Source organism: Protomyctophum parallelum (genome assembly GCF_964188405.1).
Source record: "Protomyctophum parallelum genome assembly, chromosome: 8".
Lineage (NCBI taxonomy): Eukaryota > Metazoa > Chordata > Actinopteri > Myctophiformes > Myctophidae > Protomyctophum > Protomyctophum parallelum.
This window is the reverse complement of record NC_139703.1, coordinates 29,850,653-29,869,262: the sequence shown is the minus strand read 5'-3', so window position 1 is coordinate 29,869,262 and position 18,610 is coordinate 29,850,653. Positions and strand designations below refer to the sequence as shown.

The 18,610-nt window shown below is 39.8% G+C and overlaps 1 protein-coding gene across 3 annotated transcripts in view; it reads right to left on the bottom strand.

Moving 5' to 3' along the window:
• LOC310863532 (guanine nucleotide-binding protein G(s) subunit alpha-like) overlaps positions 1 to 18,306 on the bottom strand; it is a 43,619-nt gene extending 25,313 nt beyond the window's left edge. Inside the window, exons 1-7 of one of the 3 annotated variants that reach the window (XM_083771944.1) lie at positions 16,940 to 18,306; positions 16,551 to 16,887; positions 13,785 to 13,857; positions 7,048 to 7,102; positions 6,542 to 6,661; positions 5,767 to 5,895; positions 1,430 to 1,527 (exon numbers count right to left, since the gene is read on the bottom strand). In XM_083771944.1, coding sequence (XP_083628070.1) covers positions 1,430 to 1,527; positions 5,767 to 5,895; positions 6,542 to 6,661; positions 7,048 to 7,102; positions 13,785 to 13,857; positions 16,551 to 16,689 — 614 coding nt within the window. In that variant the 5' untranslated portion in view covers positions 16,690 to 16,887; positions 16,940 to 18,306. Of the gene's footprint in view, positions 1 to 1,429; positions 1,528 to 5,766; positions 5,896 to 6,541; positions 6,662 to 7,047; positions 7,103 to 13,784; positions 13,858 to 16,550 lie in introns of all 3 variants that reach the window. The other 2 variants (XM_083771945.1, XM_083771946.1) reach the window with 2 other exon arrangements.
• Positions 18,307 to 18,610: the final 304 nt, after the last annotated feature.

Here is an 18,610-nt window from a genome sequence, read left to right as displayed (position 1 = left end):
TAGAAAGTACACACTATGCAAAATGTCCATTTCAAGTTTTCTAATGTATAGAAATAATTTTAAAATAACAGATCTACAAGCTCACAATGCGTCGCATGGTGACGCATTGTGAGCTTCTAGATCAGCTATTTTCAAATGGCCGAAATGTATATAGGGCTGATGTGGGTAATGTATGTTTTGTAATAATACCGCACCTGCCAGTGCGAGGCCACAAAGGAGTGATGACTATTATTTCTACTATTATTATTATTATTAGTGAATAGTCTCACAGTAGCCAGATGTATTAAATAGATACATTTGGGGCACACCTATTGAAAAGTTGTTAAGGGCCCCAAAAAATGACAGTCACAGACCACATGCAGCCATTACAGGCCAGCCAATCAGAGGAATACCTGTCCATAAATGTAATTACTTCCTTAAAACGAAAATGTGCTGTGTGATGACGTGTAGAGAAGAGATATACATCGATATAAGCCAATAAAAATGAAGCTCACCCATTTGATTCCCATTGCTGCGCGTCCGTCTAAACACAGCTGCTACTGATTACAAAAATACTCCCATTTTTAATCTCATTCAAGAGGACATCCAGACAGTGTATTACTCGTTTTAAACGTAATCATCACGCTAAAATATGTATATAGGTTGTGTACAGTTTAGAAATAAATCCCCTGGCTTTGCTGCCGACTACACTTTGTAAACAAACCACTGTGCATGTGCGTGCATGAGACGGACCTATACGACCCATAGCCTGGAGGGATACATCACTCTGATTGGTTCAGAAACTAAGATCCTGCCGTCTGAGGCTGAAACCATTTCACTACACCTTTAACATCACACAGAAATTATGCCTAAACCTAACCTCAAAACCGCTTCCATGTCCGATGCATGTATTTTGAGGCAGGTAGTTCACGCCACGGACCCCCAAGTGGTCCGCGAAGCAAGCAGAGCCCTCTCTCTCTCACACACACACACACACACACACACACACACACACACACACACACACACACACACACTTACACACTTGGCAAGACGCAACCAAAGATCAACTAAATTCGATAGGAAAATGGTGTAACCCGAAAGATGGTGATCTATGCCTCTGGGGTAGGCCCGCAGCGGTCCTGATGTGAAAATCTGTCGTCCGACCTGGGTATAGGGGCGAAAGACATATCGAACCATCTAGTAGCTGGTTCCCTCTGAAGTTTCCCTCAGGGATTCTGTGAAAACTACGCTCATTGAGTTAAACAGATTTTCCAAAGACTGCTAATAAACAGCGTACAATTTGAGAACGTGAAAATTGGCTTGGAGAAGCCCTGCATAACCTAATGGTCAATGCTTGTGTGCAAGGAAGATAAGGCGGACCCCTCAGAGCCACGTGCGTGCGTGCGAGAGAGAGAGAGAGGTTAAAGAGAGAGAACGTCCTACTTACTACTGTGCACAGTCAATGAGTTGATACTCGTTGGACCTCTCCCAACAGGACCGGACCCCTTCGTCCTGCCACAGAATCTTTGCATGTTCATAGAACTCCTGGAAACAGATGAGAGCAGAGAGAGAGCGAAATTGAAATTAAAATTGAATGGAATGGAATGGAATTTAATTGAATTGAATCAAATTCAATAACTCCAATTACAAACCCCTGGGGGACTCGGTTCGTATACTGTAGGATTTAAGTGGTTAAAATGAAATAAATCAATCAATCCAATCAAACTATATACAGTATACATTTCCCAACGATAGAGGAGAGGACAAGAGAAAAGAGAGAAGACAAATTACATCATCCGACAATCATCACAGGACACCAGCAGACAATGCTAAAGAAAAGAAGTTTGTAGGTTTTTGAGACAGCGAACATTTATACAACACATCTCACTGACAAAACTGACAGGTCATGGTACTAAACTTAGGAAGGGTCCCGACTCCCGAGTCCCCACACAAGACAACAGCAGCAGTAGGGGCAGGTTTTCATGGGCCTGTTTTCCCAGGCCAGTGAGAGTACATTTCTCAGTTCCATCCTGGGCTGCAAAAGAGTCCAAGAAGCCGAAGAGGAGAGTATTAAAATTCCGTCCATGGGTTTTAGGTTTGAGGCTATGAGGGCCTATTTACAGAGGAGCAGCAGATGAGAGAACTCTGATAGAGGCAGGAAACAGACTGGTTCATTGAGTTCACTCGAGAAATGGAGAGCTTTGTACAGAGAAACAAGGCTCCGCTTTTACTATGTTGGCCGATCGCTTCACTATGGTCTTTACTTGGCCTCATTGAACAATTAGGCACAAACAGTCCATTGTTAGCCATAGGGCTACCAACATAAAATCAATATCTTTGCAGCAAAATAAAGAAACTTTAACTCTCACTCAAAAGGACCAGGCGTGCCATGCTGTGAGTCGACTGTAATGACACGTACCAAATTGTAGAAACGTTTAGCGTACTTGTCAAACATACAGTATGTGATGATGGATGTTAGTCACCCATGGGATCATGGGATAATGTGATGTTTATCAAAATACACAGTGGCAAGAGAAATTTTGGTTTATTCATGTTTTTTTTCTTTCTCTTTTTTTCCAACTGCCGACAAATCACAAGTCTTGTTTTCGGTTACTCCTTATAAGTTCAAGGTTTTAAAGAAAACAATAGTGGTCAGGAGGCGCACGCACATCCAAGAAAATTCAACGGGTGCTCAAGCAAAAGAGATAAACTAAAAGAGAAGGAGGACGTCAGGTACCTTATGAAGGTAATAAATCGCTGTTTGGTAATAAATCATTTTGGGAGCTTTCAAAGCGGTGGGCAGACTTCCTCCAAAAGAATAACATCACATATGTTTTTTCTTTGTGTTTTGCCAATAATTTGTGGGCCCACTTGCAACATCTCCATGGCTCACAGGTTTGGAAAAGAGGGTAGTGCAGGACTACACAACAAACATGACAAAGATGTATCGCTCTTTAGCTTTCCCACAATGAAATGTGTCCAATAAAAGTCAGTATTGGCTCTGCTCTATAGAGAGCTGAAGGCAGACAGCTTGAACAACTGCATGGATTCAAACACAAGCCCATGAACATGGTACCACATCACAAGAAAACACATGGCAGAAAATGGTCAACACTTTATGTTCCATATAAGGAATCAAAAGGTTACTGTAATCATGTAGCCGTTTTTTCATAACCACAGTTTATTCAGTTAACATTCTTACAACAGAACATATTAGAAGAGAAAAACATACTTCTAAATGTCCTGTTTGGTAAAAAAAGAAAAAAAGGGAGGAAAAAAAGAAAAGGAATGAAGGGTGATTGGAAATGAATTGAGAAGGGCATAGAGATACAATTTGTTCTCCCTCTCCCTCTCTCTCTCTCTCTCTCTCTCTCTCTCAATCTGCCTCCTTCCCAGTGGCAGTTAACCAGTCCAACTGGTTTACTGCAGCCCTAAGGCCAGGCGACAAGGGGATCATGGATGGAGGACATAAACATCATTGATACATTTTCACTTGCCACAATTAACATATTTCCAGCTTGCAACTTTGCCATACTATGTGGTATAAATTAGTGAGATTTCTCTGTTCTATCTCTATTCTATTCTCTCAAAGAATCAATCTGTGCAACGAATCAAGACAGCAGTTCGATTGCCAGTCAACATAACTTGCTGGCTGCTTCAGGGAAGAGAAAGCTATATTTTTCCAAACTGGCATTCGTATTTTGGACATTTGGGGGCGAAAATCTACATTTTTAGAAAATTTACAGTAAGCAAGAACAACACATGGTAATACATCAAATACATAAAAGATTGTCAGCTAAGAACCTATCATCCGTCTTTACTTTATTTGTTTATTTGGTCGGGACAGTGTATATTGATGAACATTACATTAAAAATGCAGTGTAAATATACCAGATTTAGCAAGACTTGCTAATTTCCATCTGCAGTCCCCAGACTATCTGTAGTCTAACAATAGACTATCTGTACAATAAAACTATGAGTGCTATGTCTATATAAAATGCAATCTAAATGACTAATTCATTTCCACAAGTTAATTCTGCCATGCGACACTATCTTACGACAAAGTATAAATCAGGTTTAAGTGGTTAAGTAAAACGCCCCAAAACATCCCATCCTTACACACACACAAACACACAGTACACACACACTTAGAATAAGTCAAACTATGAAATGTAACTTTACTAATACCAGCCCTCCCTTTCAATCAAATCATTATTCTTCTCCATTGTTTGCACAGCAGAGAATACTAGTAGAAGTCTAGTGACTGGGGGAAGGGTCAGCTCGAGATAGGCCCGCATAACAAATGTGCCATGACGCAACAAAGACAATATCAGGAGACTGCCGTTTACATACAAATACAAACTCTATTCTCTGGAAAGTTAACCTACAGATGAAGGGCCTACAGCATAGTTGCCATGTCCGCTTATTATAAGCAGCTTTGGGCTTGTTTTTTTGTAAAGTTGCTTGTAAATATTTGTAGTTGCGGGTTGCTGTTTTTTGGGCTTGTTTCCTAATGTTGTTTAAACCAGTGTTTAATTTTCAAGTCAAGGATGCCAACATTTATATTTATTTGTCTGTAAGTTTTTTTATTTTATTTTAAATAGCCCTTTAGCTTTAAACATGTACAGTATGTACATGTTTAAAGCTAAAGGGCGAAGGGCTTGCTTCTTTTGGGCTCGTTTTCATAGATCTGGTTGCTTGTTTCTCTCACAAAACCTGGCAACACTGGCCTACAGTATGATAATGGCCTGTGTGGACAATAGGGCGAGTGGGCACTAAATACCTGAAGCAGACAAAGCCTTCATGCAACAGTGACTTGAGGAGAGCTCTAGGGCACTGTAGTGTTTTGGGTTGTGTACCCATTTTTATGGGTCGCAAAAAGGAAAATAGTATATCCCCTTCTTATTTTATTTCCAAATTTTCCACCATTATTATTGTTGTTGTTTTACATTTCCCCCAAAAAGATTTTATGATTTGTATTTTATTTTAAATGTTCTAGAAATGTTAGTAAAACAAAGTAATAATAATGCTATTTTCATTGGATCACAACCTGTTGTGTGATTGTAGATCAGGTATTTTCAATATGTTTGCAATAGGGCTTAAGTCATAGATCCATAACATATTTTTGTACATTTGGCTCCCTGGGTAAACGTCCTTTGGGTATTTGAGCTGAAAAGGTTTGGATGTGAGAGGACATTCTTTCTTTCACATCGGCTACTGGCTATAGTGGCTACAACTGAGTGGTTAAGATCTGACAGAAGTAAACGGTTATATCTAGAGAGATGTGCACGAAAAATGGAATAAGCATAAAAATGACATGTGGCCTAACAAAGTCTTAGTCGAATTAGATCAAACCGACACAGCAACAGCCATATAGGAAATGGAAAGAAATTGGGCAACTTGTTACAAATGATACTAATGAAGGGTCTAGCTGTATCACATTTGTTGCACAGTGGTGTCAAACGTTTTAATTTCAAGGACCCCATAGCTCTGAGAACTCAGCATTGCTTATTTCTCACCTCAAATGTTTTCAGATAGGCCTACATATTTTAATGTATTGTTTAAGTTTAAAACGAGTAGTGAGCATGGTGAATGAAATCAAGATGTATTATATTCATAAGCACATTTGCATTTGAAAGGAAGTAATTTAAATTTGGACTTTTGACATAATACACAAATTATTTTTTGTTTTCGCATGTAATAACAGGTATGACCAGGGGTATGCTCTAAACGTGTGAACCCCGTATTTGTCATTTCATTACGTCTTTAAGTGGCTGACAGTACCTCCTCAGCAGACTTCTGGCCTCTTTGCAGCTCCTCATGCCCGTGGAACAGACTGGAGCTCAGGAGGTGTCCCCAAGTCCGGGCATGGTTCCAGAGTAATGGGTTCCCAGATTGCTGGAGTTCATGTCCCTTCAGACCCGTTAAAGGGTTATTACAGACAATCAGTGTTAATAGGCCACATGGAGGATCTCTCAGGTGAGAGCCTCATTCAATTGACAGCATCCCAAAGGGATTTTACACCTGCTAATTACTGATCCAGCCGGCAAACACACCACCAGAGACCACAGTCTGTGATTTTGTCGCCAACCTCGCTTTTTTGCATGATATTTGAGCGACTCGACAAATAAAGACAAAATAAATACTAATTGGGGTTTTTTAATAGTCGACTAAATCGATAAGTCTGACTAACAATTTAAGCCCTATTTTATACTTTGTCATAGTGTGTCCTTATAGATCTGCCCTTGTAGATCTGTTATTTTCAATATTGTTTTTAATTTATTATTTTATTAATCAATTAAATCGATTAGTTTCATTAGCTGTTGCCGCCCCCTAATCATAAGAACTGCATAGTTTCATTAGTTGCACATATCACCATTGAAATGCAACTGCCAGTAATACCATGGCGGTTTTCATGGCACTCCAGTGATGAAAAGCGATTGTTGCAAAAACATTGGACGTGTGGAGTTTCCAGGCTAGCTGTTTTCTTCTGTTAGGCTTGAAAAGAATGGCAGAGAGAGTAGTGTCAGTTGTATATCACCAGGTAACAGCAACTTACCGATGGAAATTCAAAATCCTTCTGGATTGCTAGGTTCATGACGTAATCAATTCGGGACTGGTTTGCTGGGCAGGCTAACTTGCATGGTGGTGTGAGTGAATTCATTGCTGTCACAACAGTCTATATAGAGAAAATAATATTGCATTAGTTAAAACAAAAGTACAACACACACATGCATAGACACACGCATGCATGCACGGACACACGCACGCATGCATGCATGCACGCACAGACACAAACACACACACACACACACACACACACACACACTTTAAACAACTTTCATGGTGACATCCTCATTTTGGGCATATCAATACAGGTAAACATTTGCCTATACTGATTTAATAAACTGGCAATCTACAAGCTCACAATGTGTCACAATGCAACATGTTGTGAGCTTGTAGGCTTGCTTTTTTGCATTTTTGAATCAGGCTAAAGTGGTTCATAGTACAATGTTTTAAAATATATTGCTGCCCATTGATAAATTGGTAATTTAAGATCCTTACCTCTATCGCTTCTTTAATGTTGTTTTTAATATCATGAATTTTCAGTTTTTTCTCACTGTGAAATACAAAGTCTGTAAGTTAGTCCCTTTGTTTACAAAAATCTTCCTGTATACAATACAATACAAAACACGACAACACGATATAAAACTATGAGTAAGGTAAACAAAACAATGTGTGAATACAGTTATGAATCATGTTTATTTTGAAGACTCATTAATTCGATATAAAATAGGAGCTCCACAGAGAATTTCAAGACTTGTTCTAAAGACTTCTGCTGTAGTTTTGACAAATACAAATACAATACAGCTTCAAAAACACGCTGTTTACAATACAACAAAATAATTAGCTTAAATATCTGGAAATGTTCATCAAGAGGTTCACCAGGTGTTATAACAAGGTGTAAGTATATGTATGAGTGCAGTTAAACGAACAAATATTCGGTTAACTTTTTTTTTATGTCATCAATTATAAAAAATATTATACAAAAATACAATGAAGTTGTTGTGCATCTTATAGAGCAGATAAGCAATGGAAAACAGTCCATAATTTTGTTCTTAAGATATGCTATAATGTGCATCATATCACTGTGTTTTATTCTTTTATAAACAAACTGTATTCTAGGGGATTGTGTAGACTGTAGATTGTTGGTCATGGGGTGCTTGACACCCACAGCACCCAGTGAAGTGCTGCTTATGCTTTCACACATCATCATCAAACAGAGATTCACCAGTGTTCGGTGGTTGTGTAATCTGGGGGCTTTCACCTAAGTAGCCAGTGGTGGACAAAGTATATACTCAAGTAAATACTCACAGCATTCAAAAGTACAAATTACAAAGTTAATATCAATTGCACTGCATTTATGTAAAAATGTTAACTTTTCTGAAATTTAAATGAGTGATCAGTGATCTACACGCTGCAGCCCATTGTGAGCTTTTATGCTTGGGTCTCAAGAAAATAAAATAAAAACCTCATAAAGTGTCCTTAAGTACACTACTCAAGTAAATGTACTTAGTCACTGCAGTGGTGTACTTGCAGTGTACCTGTGATAGATAGCGACTTTTCACGTTTGTGCTTGAAATTACTTTGTATTTCAAGACAGAGGGTACTACTAGGGCATTATGCACATTCAGAACAGATCCTGTAATGCCTCTCGGCCTGTTATTGAATCAACCTTTAACTTGCTTACATAGTCAGATTTCTGCTGTGATTTCCTCTGTATGGTGATATAGGCATGAAACGATTCAAAGCTCCCTGTATTTTAGTAGACATTCATTCTTTATAAATGCTTCATCGTATAAAGGGCTTTATTGGAACCCTAGTGTCCCAATTCTTCTGGGCATATCATAATAGGTAAACATTCAGCAAAAACAGGCAAACATTCTGTGAAAACAGCAGATGGGCTATTTTTGCCGAAGGGATTTAGTGTAGAGGGGAAAAAAGGACGTGGTTACATGTAATTCCAGCCAGCAAACGTACATGTGTGTCTTGTACATGATGAGAGTGTATTGTGTGGCATATAAGCCTATTGTCAACGTTACAGTTTGATGTGGTGCTTGTCCCTTATGACAGCCAGAACTGATCTGTCTGAATCAAACAATCCAGAAGAAAGAAAAAATATATATTTTGGGAAAAAGTGACAGCTATGGGCTTTATTACAACCACAACGATTGAAGGGTTTAACCTTCATGTCCTAAAAGACAATGTAGCAGAATGTCAGTTAAGAAACTAGAAAAAGTGCCAATGTGAAAAGGCTGCCATTTCTTCTTTCTTTGGATGATTTTGCAAAACTCCACCTGTTGGTGGCGCTATAACAGGCCAATGTGAAAAGGGTGGGATTTATTCCTCAGCCTAGTAGGAAAGTGTGTGAAAGATTTCACGTAAATTGCACGCTGCGTTCGTGATTTGAGGCTTTTTGTTCAACCCTACAAACTTTGGAAGCCAATGTTAGCCAATTAGGATGGAATATGAAATATCAGACAGATCCGTATTGAGAACATGACTATAGAGATAATGTGTAATGGTTTGCAGGATTTCTGGACAGAATCTGGAGGAGTAATATAAAAAAAATAGTTTTACAAAAGTCGACCTCCTGGTGGCGCTATAAAAGGCAGATGTGAAAAAACAAAGGTCAAAGGTTTTTCCTTGACCTCTAGGGAGTGTGCATGCAACGTTACATGCAGATCGATGCAGTTTATAGGTAAAAATGTGAAAATCTGCCTCATGGTGGCGTTATAACAGGCCATTCTGGACATTTTAGGGCAGAGGTTCGTCGTTGGCATCCAGGGAGTGTGTGTGCAACATTTGGCATCGACCAGACCAACATTGCCGGAGATTAGCTGGTAACGGACACACGGACGGAGTGCAAAACATACTCTCCCCATGCCTTCGGCCTGGTGGAGACAATAAGAGGGCAGTTACGCACATTAAACTAATCTGTGATATTACACCAGTTAAGTAGTGTGTACAGTATAGCTTGTAGATCAGGTCAGGGCTGGACTGGCCACAGGGCATACCGGGCATTTTCCCGGTGGGCGGCGACCGTAGGGGGCCGCAATGATTAAAAAATAAATAAATAAATTGACAGGCAGGCAGGCCAATAGGCGGCAGGCCACCAGGAAAGGTGCTGCCATTCTGCCAGTGCCATCATGATAATTTCACTGTACCTGTATCAGTGAGTGACAAATAAACCCTCTACAAAGGGTTGTGTAGTTGTCTGTTGGTTTGTATAATTTAGGCCTATGTTGTTCTGTAAAAGTGGTGGTATTAGGGCTTGTTTGTTTGTGTGTGCCGCGACAGAGCGGGCGGTAGAGTTTCTGCTATCTGCGCGCTGGTTGTGGTGGCCGGTCTGGGCCAAATACACGCGAAAATGCCCGGGCCGAATTTTTGTCCCAGTCCAGCCCTGGATCAGGTATTGTCACTATGAATATGCAGGTGTGCTTTGAGAGTTTGGCTTGCCCATTGGTGAGCTTGGAGTTTGAAAACCATGTTTACAATGACGTTGCACACATTTTGGTATGCACTGTTTAACTCACACTAAAAACTACATAAAATGTTCTGATTTCAGTACAGGGAAACCACGGCCTGCTGTGGATTTATCATCACACTGGCTCTACGGCAGTAGCAACATGTTGGGGACAAGTAGACAGAATTCACCAGACATGCGGGCTAGTCTGAACATCAGAGGCCATGTTCCCCTGAAAACAGATTGAGCATTCATCTAAAGCCACATACTTAAATGTTACATTATTATTTCAAAACCTTCCGAAAGATCTGGCATTTCCATATTTAAACTTTTTATTTTCTTCATCACACAAAACTGTTGCACAGAAGTTGTGAAAATAGCAACACAAGGCGACACGTTGTGAGCTTATGGATATTATTTAATTTTCACTATTTTATGTAGTAAATACTAAATAGTTTGTTACAATTACTGTTAAATACCTATATTTTATATAGGCCAGGGGCTATGCTATCAGGAAAGACAACCCACAAAGAAAATGTATCCGATACAAGTTCAGTGTTCTAGTTCCAATATTGTCTGCTCATTGCAATTGTTTAATCACTTCCAATTAAACTTTTTTGAGGGGTGCTAGCCCCTCCAATTCATGGCTGTCCGACATTACGTCATGTGGCAGCCAAGTCTATGGACTTTTAATGTTTGTTTAGAGCACTTTATCACAAATCATTTGCCAGCCAAGTCTATGGACTTTAATGATTGTCTGTGCACTAAATGACAATATGAGACATCATATGGCCGATGTAAATACAACTCATAAGTAATTTAGTTTATTACAATAAATAACACAATGCATTCATGACTCATGGAGAATGATGAGGATGATGATGGTGTCCGACTGTTAGCAACGCCATTAAAGCACGAGAAGGAAACTTCTCAAAAATCTGCATGACGTCATGTGGCAGCCACAGTGGGCGCCCCTCACTTCACACAAGTGTGATTTTTATCATTGTATGGGTCTCTCCTGACTGGATAAAATCGGTAACCCAAGCTGAAGGGCAGGGGAGGCAGACCCCTTTTACCGAACAAGCACTCTATAGCAAACGATTGCTATTGGAATACAGAGATTTCAAAATGTTAACAACAAATACATCCATCTTTAACCCTGACATCCCTATTTTGGGCAAATTCTCAATTGTCAAACATTTAAAAGTGTTTTCAAACATAGTGAAAATAGCAGATCGACAACGTCACAACGTGTCGCATCACGATTGGCCGTTTTTTACTATTCGTCGTAGGACAAAGTATATATCCTCTGGTTAGCTTTGTAGGTTTCTTGGTCTGATCATATTGAATAGTTTGTGGACATAGTTGGCAATTTAGAACAACAGCCGGGTTAAAGGCCCATCCCGCACGACCCACAGGCTCATTTGAAGTATTACAATAACATGGAATTTCAAGCAGCAGATTGACGTATTTTGTAGCGCTTGACTGGAAGGCAATAACTGTCTACCGGTCACGGCTTGTGCTGCTGGGATGCATAGCTCCACAACATCACTCGTAGGCAAGAGATTCTGTTTCACATAAACATACACAATGCAAGGCCGAGGTGGAGGCGGATTGAGCCTTTAACCCCCTCCATGAGAGAGATTTCCCACAAAGCAAAGAAGTATGCCGTCGAGGTTGGGTTGATTGATTGATTTAAAATTGTATTCATACGGTAGTTTGTAGAATGGGTAGACTTGTTTACATCAGGGTCCTCCATTTTCAATTCATCAGAACATTTAAAGACGTACAGTACAAATATACACTTCTATGAAAAAAAGGAATCCCTTGCATGTCCAATGCAAGGCTACTTTTCAGAAAAAATAAAAATCCATCCAGTGTAGTTATTATTTAGTCACAAGCTCTTGTTATTACTCATTGGTTACATTTTAATAAAACCCACAGACAGACAGACCGAACGAATTTTACTTTTACTTTCAAAAATACCAAAAATAGCAGATCTTGACACTCTTGTACGACAAAGTAGGGCATTCATTTATGAAAAGAAAACATTAAAATGTTGCAATATGGAGATACATGGTTTCTGCCCGACAGTGATGATATGCTTTACTCTCCATATGAATTCCAGTGAAAATAAGACTAGAAATATTAAAACTATGAATTGGTGATATTCTCAGTGTGTAATGATGAATGAACTGAATTATATAGATTCATGAAACGTAAAGATTTTATCATTAAACTGAATCGCTGTATTAAATAAATCCACTGGAATAATGGTGGATAATTAGCAACACTGCACGATTTCAGGCCTAAACATGGCCCTGTCTTAAGTTCTGAAATCCTCTTAGTTCAGTAAATTCAGTAGGTACACCGCTCAATTTAGGAATTCACATAGTTTGGTCCTTGTGACACAGCAGGGCAGATTATACATGTTCTCTCAAAGAAAGCAAGAAAAGAAAACAAAAGCCAAGACTCTAGAATCTTTGGTCTCACGCCTCAGAAAAAGAGGCTCTGCGTTTGTATACCTTGATCCAATCCCTCAGTTTCAACCAAACATAAACATAACTTTATCATGACATGTTGTCTTCTATTTTTGAGGGGAACATTAAATTCCCGTTGACAATGAAAGGAGAATGTACGTCATATGTGGACAAGCAAACCTGTATTTTTGTCCTACACAGACATTAAATTCCCATTGACAATGAATGGATAATTTACATCATATGTAGAAGAGCAAATCGGCATAGTGTCTATTTTTGTCCTACACAAAGATTACATTTCTATTGACAATGAATGGTAAAGTTTACGTCATAGTGTCTGAGCAAATAGGCATAGTGTCATTTGTACATATGATGATGTATGATGATACGCGCGCCCCTCACTTCACACAGGTGTGATTTTTCAATTAATAATCCATGGGACTTACTATACTACACTATCAGTGGTGGCACATCATTCTTTTCTTAGTGATTATTTTATCGATTACTTTTTCCATTAATGGAATAACAGAGTAGCAACAAATCATCAAGGACATAATAGTTATTTTATACTTTTTTTTGCCGATCTACAAGCTCAGCTTTATAGGCTATTTTCACTATTTTGAAAACTTTGGGATTTGGGATTTCTTGAAACATTTTCACAATAATGCCATGCCCTGAATACGGATCGATTGATTATATTATAAAATAGTTGATAATCAATTAAATCGATTAGTTCAATTAACAGTTGCAACCCTGGATTGGACTAATGATTCCTTCTTCTTCATGGTTATAGAATTTGTATTGTCCTTCTGACCATGCTGTCCAGGAAAGAGAATTATTTCAAACTAAAACAGTGTGGGACTCCAAAGCAACCTCTTTAGCATCAAAAACTAATCTGAGCTGTTTCTTTGTTGTCTCCACCAGGCCGAAGGCATGGGGAGAGAGTATGTTTTGCACTCCGTCCGTGTGTGTGTGTGTGTGTGTGTGTGTGTGTGTGTGTGTGTGTGTGTGTCCGTGTGTCTGTCCGTCCGTCCGTCTGTTACCAGCTAATCTCCGGCACCATTAATGGTTAATTCTGTCTGAACAGGGCCTTGGTATGAATAAAACCTGAAAGACTGCTCTAAGTGTTTCAACAAATCAGCAGTCTTGTAGATATCGTTTGCGATGGAAACCTCATGCTCCAAACATGTTGCATCGCAACACCTTTTAAGCTTATAGATTGGCTATTTTGGTCCTTTTGTTGGGATGCACAATATTCATGTATAAAGCATGAAAAGAAGAAAACTAGCACTTACTCAGCGTTGAAGCCATTAACGTGCAATATTCGCATCTGTTTGACTATCGTGCTTTTCCCAGATTCACCAGCTCCTGAAAGCAGAGAAAGCAGTGAGACATTTTAACACACGTACATCTCCTCATGTCGCAGTGAATAAAATACCATGGGACCGTGTGCAGGTTAGCAGTAGTTGTGTTAATAATGCTATACTTAATTGACTGGAGTCCCCCAGAGCTTTATAATAGCCCCCATCCTTTTTTTAAATTCCCAACTAGACGTTCCTAATGGGTTCAACTGGTCTAATGCCAGCCCTCACGTGTCAAGCAGTAAGGTAAATCTGAAAACTGGAAACCCTGATGTTGCTAAGACTGTTTAGGCTACATTTGGGGAAATAAGTTTCCATACACGGCCTAATGATGAGAAAACAAAGTCACTGGTCTTATTCACAAGTAAACCTCTAGACTGGCTTTTACTTCCAACAGGTGAATCTACAGGTGGTTCTCGATTCCTAGACCTAGATCATGTTGTAAACGGTACCACAAAGCATTTTCTAATTAACACAGCTAGAGCTTTCCCTAAATTTAAAGTGACAATGTGAAATGACAAAAATGACCCCCTTAGTAGACAATTTTTAAATGAATATGAACAAGATGGTGCATTTCGTCTTTCAGCACAATGTAAAGGAGTTAGCCGAAGAAGAATATTGGCTTTATCAGGCTAGCTCTGAAACATACTGTAACTCAACAATGTAAATGATCAGGACAGGTGAGGAGGCAGACAATTGCCTCTAGCTTGGGGCGATCAATCTTGGGACAAAATCAAATGATATTTAGACCAAATACTTATCGATATTGTGACGATAATTTCATACTGTGATAATACTTGCAAAAAGGAAGGAGAGGTTGCACGTTTCGGCACCCAAGTGCATGCCTTCTTCAAACTGTGCTAATATAACTATTTTCCTCCATTTTCTTCACCACAATTGTGAAAATAAATAGCTGAGCTAAATGCTGCACAACATGTCACATCCCAACATCTTAGCTTATGTGGGCTAGGAAAAGACAACACGTATGTTATATACTGTACAGTATGTCCCAAATACCAGGCGATATCTAGTCTCATTATCATGATATTGATATAATATTAAAGGTTTTAAGACATTCATTTTCATTTATTTTTCTTTTTTCTTTTAGGTTTTATGACCTCAATTACACCCAAAAAACCTGAACTTTGAACATTCAGTGGATTTTCTGTGGTCTGAAGTTTTCTTTGGGGTTTTTTGGGCCTTTTGAGCTACAATGAAAACAGGCAACACAGTGAAACAGTGACATCTGCTGGCAAATCCCATTGACATATATGGGATTTGCAGTAAGTGATGTCACTTACTGCCGGAAAATCAGAGCACCTGTTTGAGCCAGAAAACCCCAGATCACAGAAAATCTACTGAATGTTAAAAGTTCATGTTTTTTGGGTGCAATTGAGATTAGAAAACCTAAAAAAAACAAGAACAATTCCAAAACCTTTTTTTTAATGTCACAATCCCTTTAATATATTTCCCAACCCTAGTACATTGCCATGTTGTATCCATTCATTTGTACCTGGAGGATCATTGTGGACTGTCTGTTACCGCTCCAGTCACTCACGCTAAAGAAATGACCATAAGGGCCTAAATGTACAGTCCTGGCACACTGAAGGTGACAGAGGCCCAGACTATAGCACATACATATCAGTGCTTCTCAAAGAGGGGTCCAGGGACTACCAGAGGTCTTTGAGGGGGGCACAGGGGGCCAATAGGGTGCCAATAGGGTGTAATTATGACATGGAACCCTGTTGGATAATGTTTTAATTCAGGGACCCCTAGCTACACTGTCAAATTGTAGATTATTTGTATCATCATTTGGTTAATTTGGTTCCATTTGAACACTTCTCTGAGTTACAGACCTGTAAACTCAAGTTTTACTTGAGCCCATGTTGATAACCAGGGTTCTAGCATACAATTGCAGTCATCACGTCTTCATATAAACACTTTTGAACCTCAGCATCCAAATTCTACAGGAACATTCGCCAAAATTAGCAACTCTGCAAGCTCTGAGCTTGTAGATCGGCTATTTCTGGCAAAGAAATTTGGTGTGGAGGTAAAAAGAGTGCAATTCATGCCCAGTTTACTAAGTGATTAAAACCTTATACAATGTGATTGGGGTTGCAGGCCTATGAGTGGAATATACAGTGAAATCTCTCTAATAGTGGCCTATGTTTTCGGCTTCAAACATGAGGCTCAAGGGCCTAAATCTTTAACAATTTAATCACAAAGACCTACATATCACACACAAATATGTCAATTACATGTCCCACGGCCTCTGTTTCATACATCAGGTGCTGTACACTGTTACACAACATTCTGTGACAGTGGTCATTGTAATATCCTGTAATTATAACATTGGTGTTAGACTACTATGGTTGATGAGGGTTCATCTCCCCCCTTTTCTCCAGAAAGCATGTTTAAACAGAAATAATCCTATAGTACTTATTACAGTTGTGTAAAAGTAAATACCACTAAATCACAAACTGAAAGCAAGTCAATGAAGTGCTGTGATGATTGGCTGATTGCAGTTCAGTACAATATCTAACTTTATTACAAGACTGTAGGCCTATGTTGCAAATGACTGATAGTCCTAAACTACATGAATGTGTACGTGTGCGTGCGTGCGTGGTGTCACTGGTGTACATTGAATTGAGAGGGTGAATTTATATTTGTGTGAAAGCAATGTCATTTCACAAAACCTACCTAATAGTAGTAGCCGGTGCGTTGCTCTGTATATCTGTTTGTCTTTTTGAAGCTGTTTCTCTATCTTTTTGTTGGCCTCCCTCTGTGATTTCTCTTCATTTCGTTGGTCTTCAGTCTTACTATTGCCAAGACAGCCCATCTTCCCAGGAAGCCAGCGAAGGGCCCGGGGAGGAGGGATAGAGGGTGGTTTATTAGAATGAATTAATAAGGACTAATTTCCCGGATTGGCCCAAGAACAGAGAAACCCCTGGCTCAAGATGGGTGACATTTAAGTTGCCAGATGCGAATGAAACAAATATATGACCTGGAGGTGATGGAGAAATGCACCCCAGAGAGACTGCACACACACACACACACGCACGTACACACACACACGCGCGCGCACGCACACACACACACACACACACACACACACACACACACGCACGCACGCACGCACGCACGCACGCACGCACGCACACACACACACACACACACACACACACACACACACACACACACTACCAATTCTATCAGGTCTACTGCTAATTAATCTAGGGATCGTTCAGAAAGGAGCAGAGCGTTGGTGATACCCGGCCGCTCGCTCTCTCTCTCTCTCTCTCTCTCTCTCTCTCTCTCTCTCCTCTCTCTCTCTCTCTCTCTCTCTCTCTCTCTCTCGGTTGATTCCAGTGTTTTCACTGTAAATCCGCAATGAAGTCATCAAAATTGGTATCGATGTTAAAGATGTTCTGCGCTCCAAAGTCCATGAATGAGCTGGTGTCGCGATCCCCACGGCGTGTTTGTGTGCGGCTTTAAATGGGCCCAATACACAACACACAAATCTTCAGCAAATGTCTCCACCGGAGCCCATCTTCGGCAGATTCCTGACTTCTGCCATTCAAATCATTAACATTTAGGCCTACATCAAAGACGTATATTTTCGTCCTTTCTCTCCTCTTTGCGATCTCAGCCGAGACGAGCAAATACGGGGTGGACGAGAAGTGTTTTAAAAAATAAATATTTCCACAAAAAACGACGGCGTGTAAATCATGAGGAGAGAATACGCAAAGCTTCTTTCTTTTTTCTTGTCTTTTCTTTCCTTTTAAATCCCCGTGTCTTTAAAAATCCGTCACATTATACCGTTGCATTTTTTGGTAGAACCTTTCTTATCAATAATATCCTGTTTTAGTGCTCCGGTATCAATTGATTTCCCCTTGTCACAGATGCTGCTGCCTGGACGGACGGTGCTGCTTTTTGGGTTTGGACCAGACCAGACCTGAAAGGCCTTTTTCTCCGTCTTTTTTTTCTTCTCTAGGTTTACCGCTGTAATTTGTATTTCTTCTCACATCGGAAACCTTCTCCGGATGAACAAAGCTTCTGTTAGATGTCCTTGAATAGAATGCGATATCCAACCAAAGCCCAGGTAGATTTATGGCAAATCCTCCGTTATGTCCCCGTCCGTTTCGCGCAGGCAGGCAGGCAGGTATAGGCTACACACACAGCCTGCTGTCAGTCACACTCTCCACAGCTTGTTGTATTCCTTTTGAATTCGCATGGTAGATAATAGTTGCATGTGCAATGCAATATGAACATACCGCGGTTCCTACAATCACTCAAATCCAGCGATGACAGTTTATTTCACCGCAGAAAGGCAGGGGTCTGCTGCGCTTGGAAATGGGAATAGAATCGCGGTGTCTTTTAAGTAATTTTCTGATTTATATATTTTTAGTTTTGTTCCTTTTCTCAGAGAATTGAACATTGAGACAGATAGCGTTGAGAGGTGGGGTGGGGCAAACAGCGAGCTCTCACGGAACCCTGGGAAAGAAGCAGGGTCGAATCACATGATTGCCCACAGCATAGATACACAAAGCGAAAAGGCGCCCTCTTTGAAGGAAAATGATCCTCTACCACCCAAGAGGGGCTCATCAATGATATTGATAATGTATTTATTTTATTTTATTTTTAACCTTATTCCCTGTGGTTTTATTTGACATTTTACTATTTTTAAAACATTTATTTTAAATATTTTGGTTAACTTGTTACTTGTGCCGTTGTGCCATTCATTTGCTTTCACTGAATGC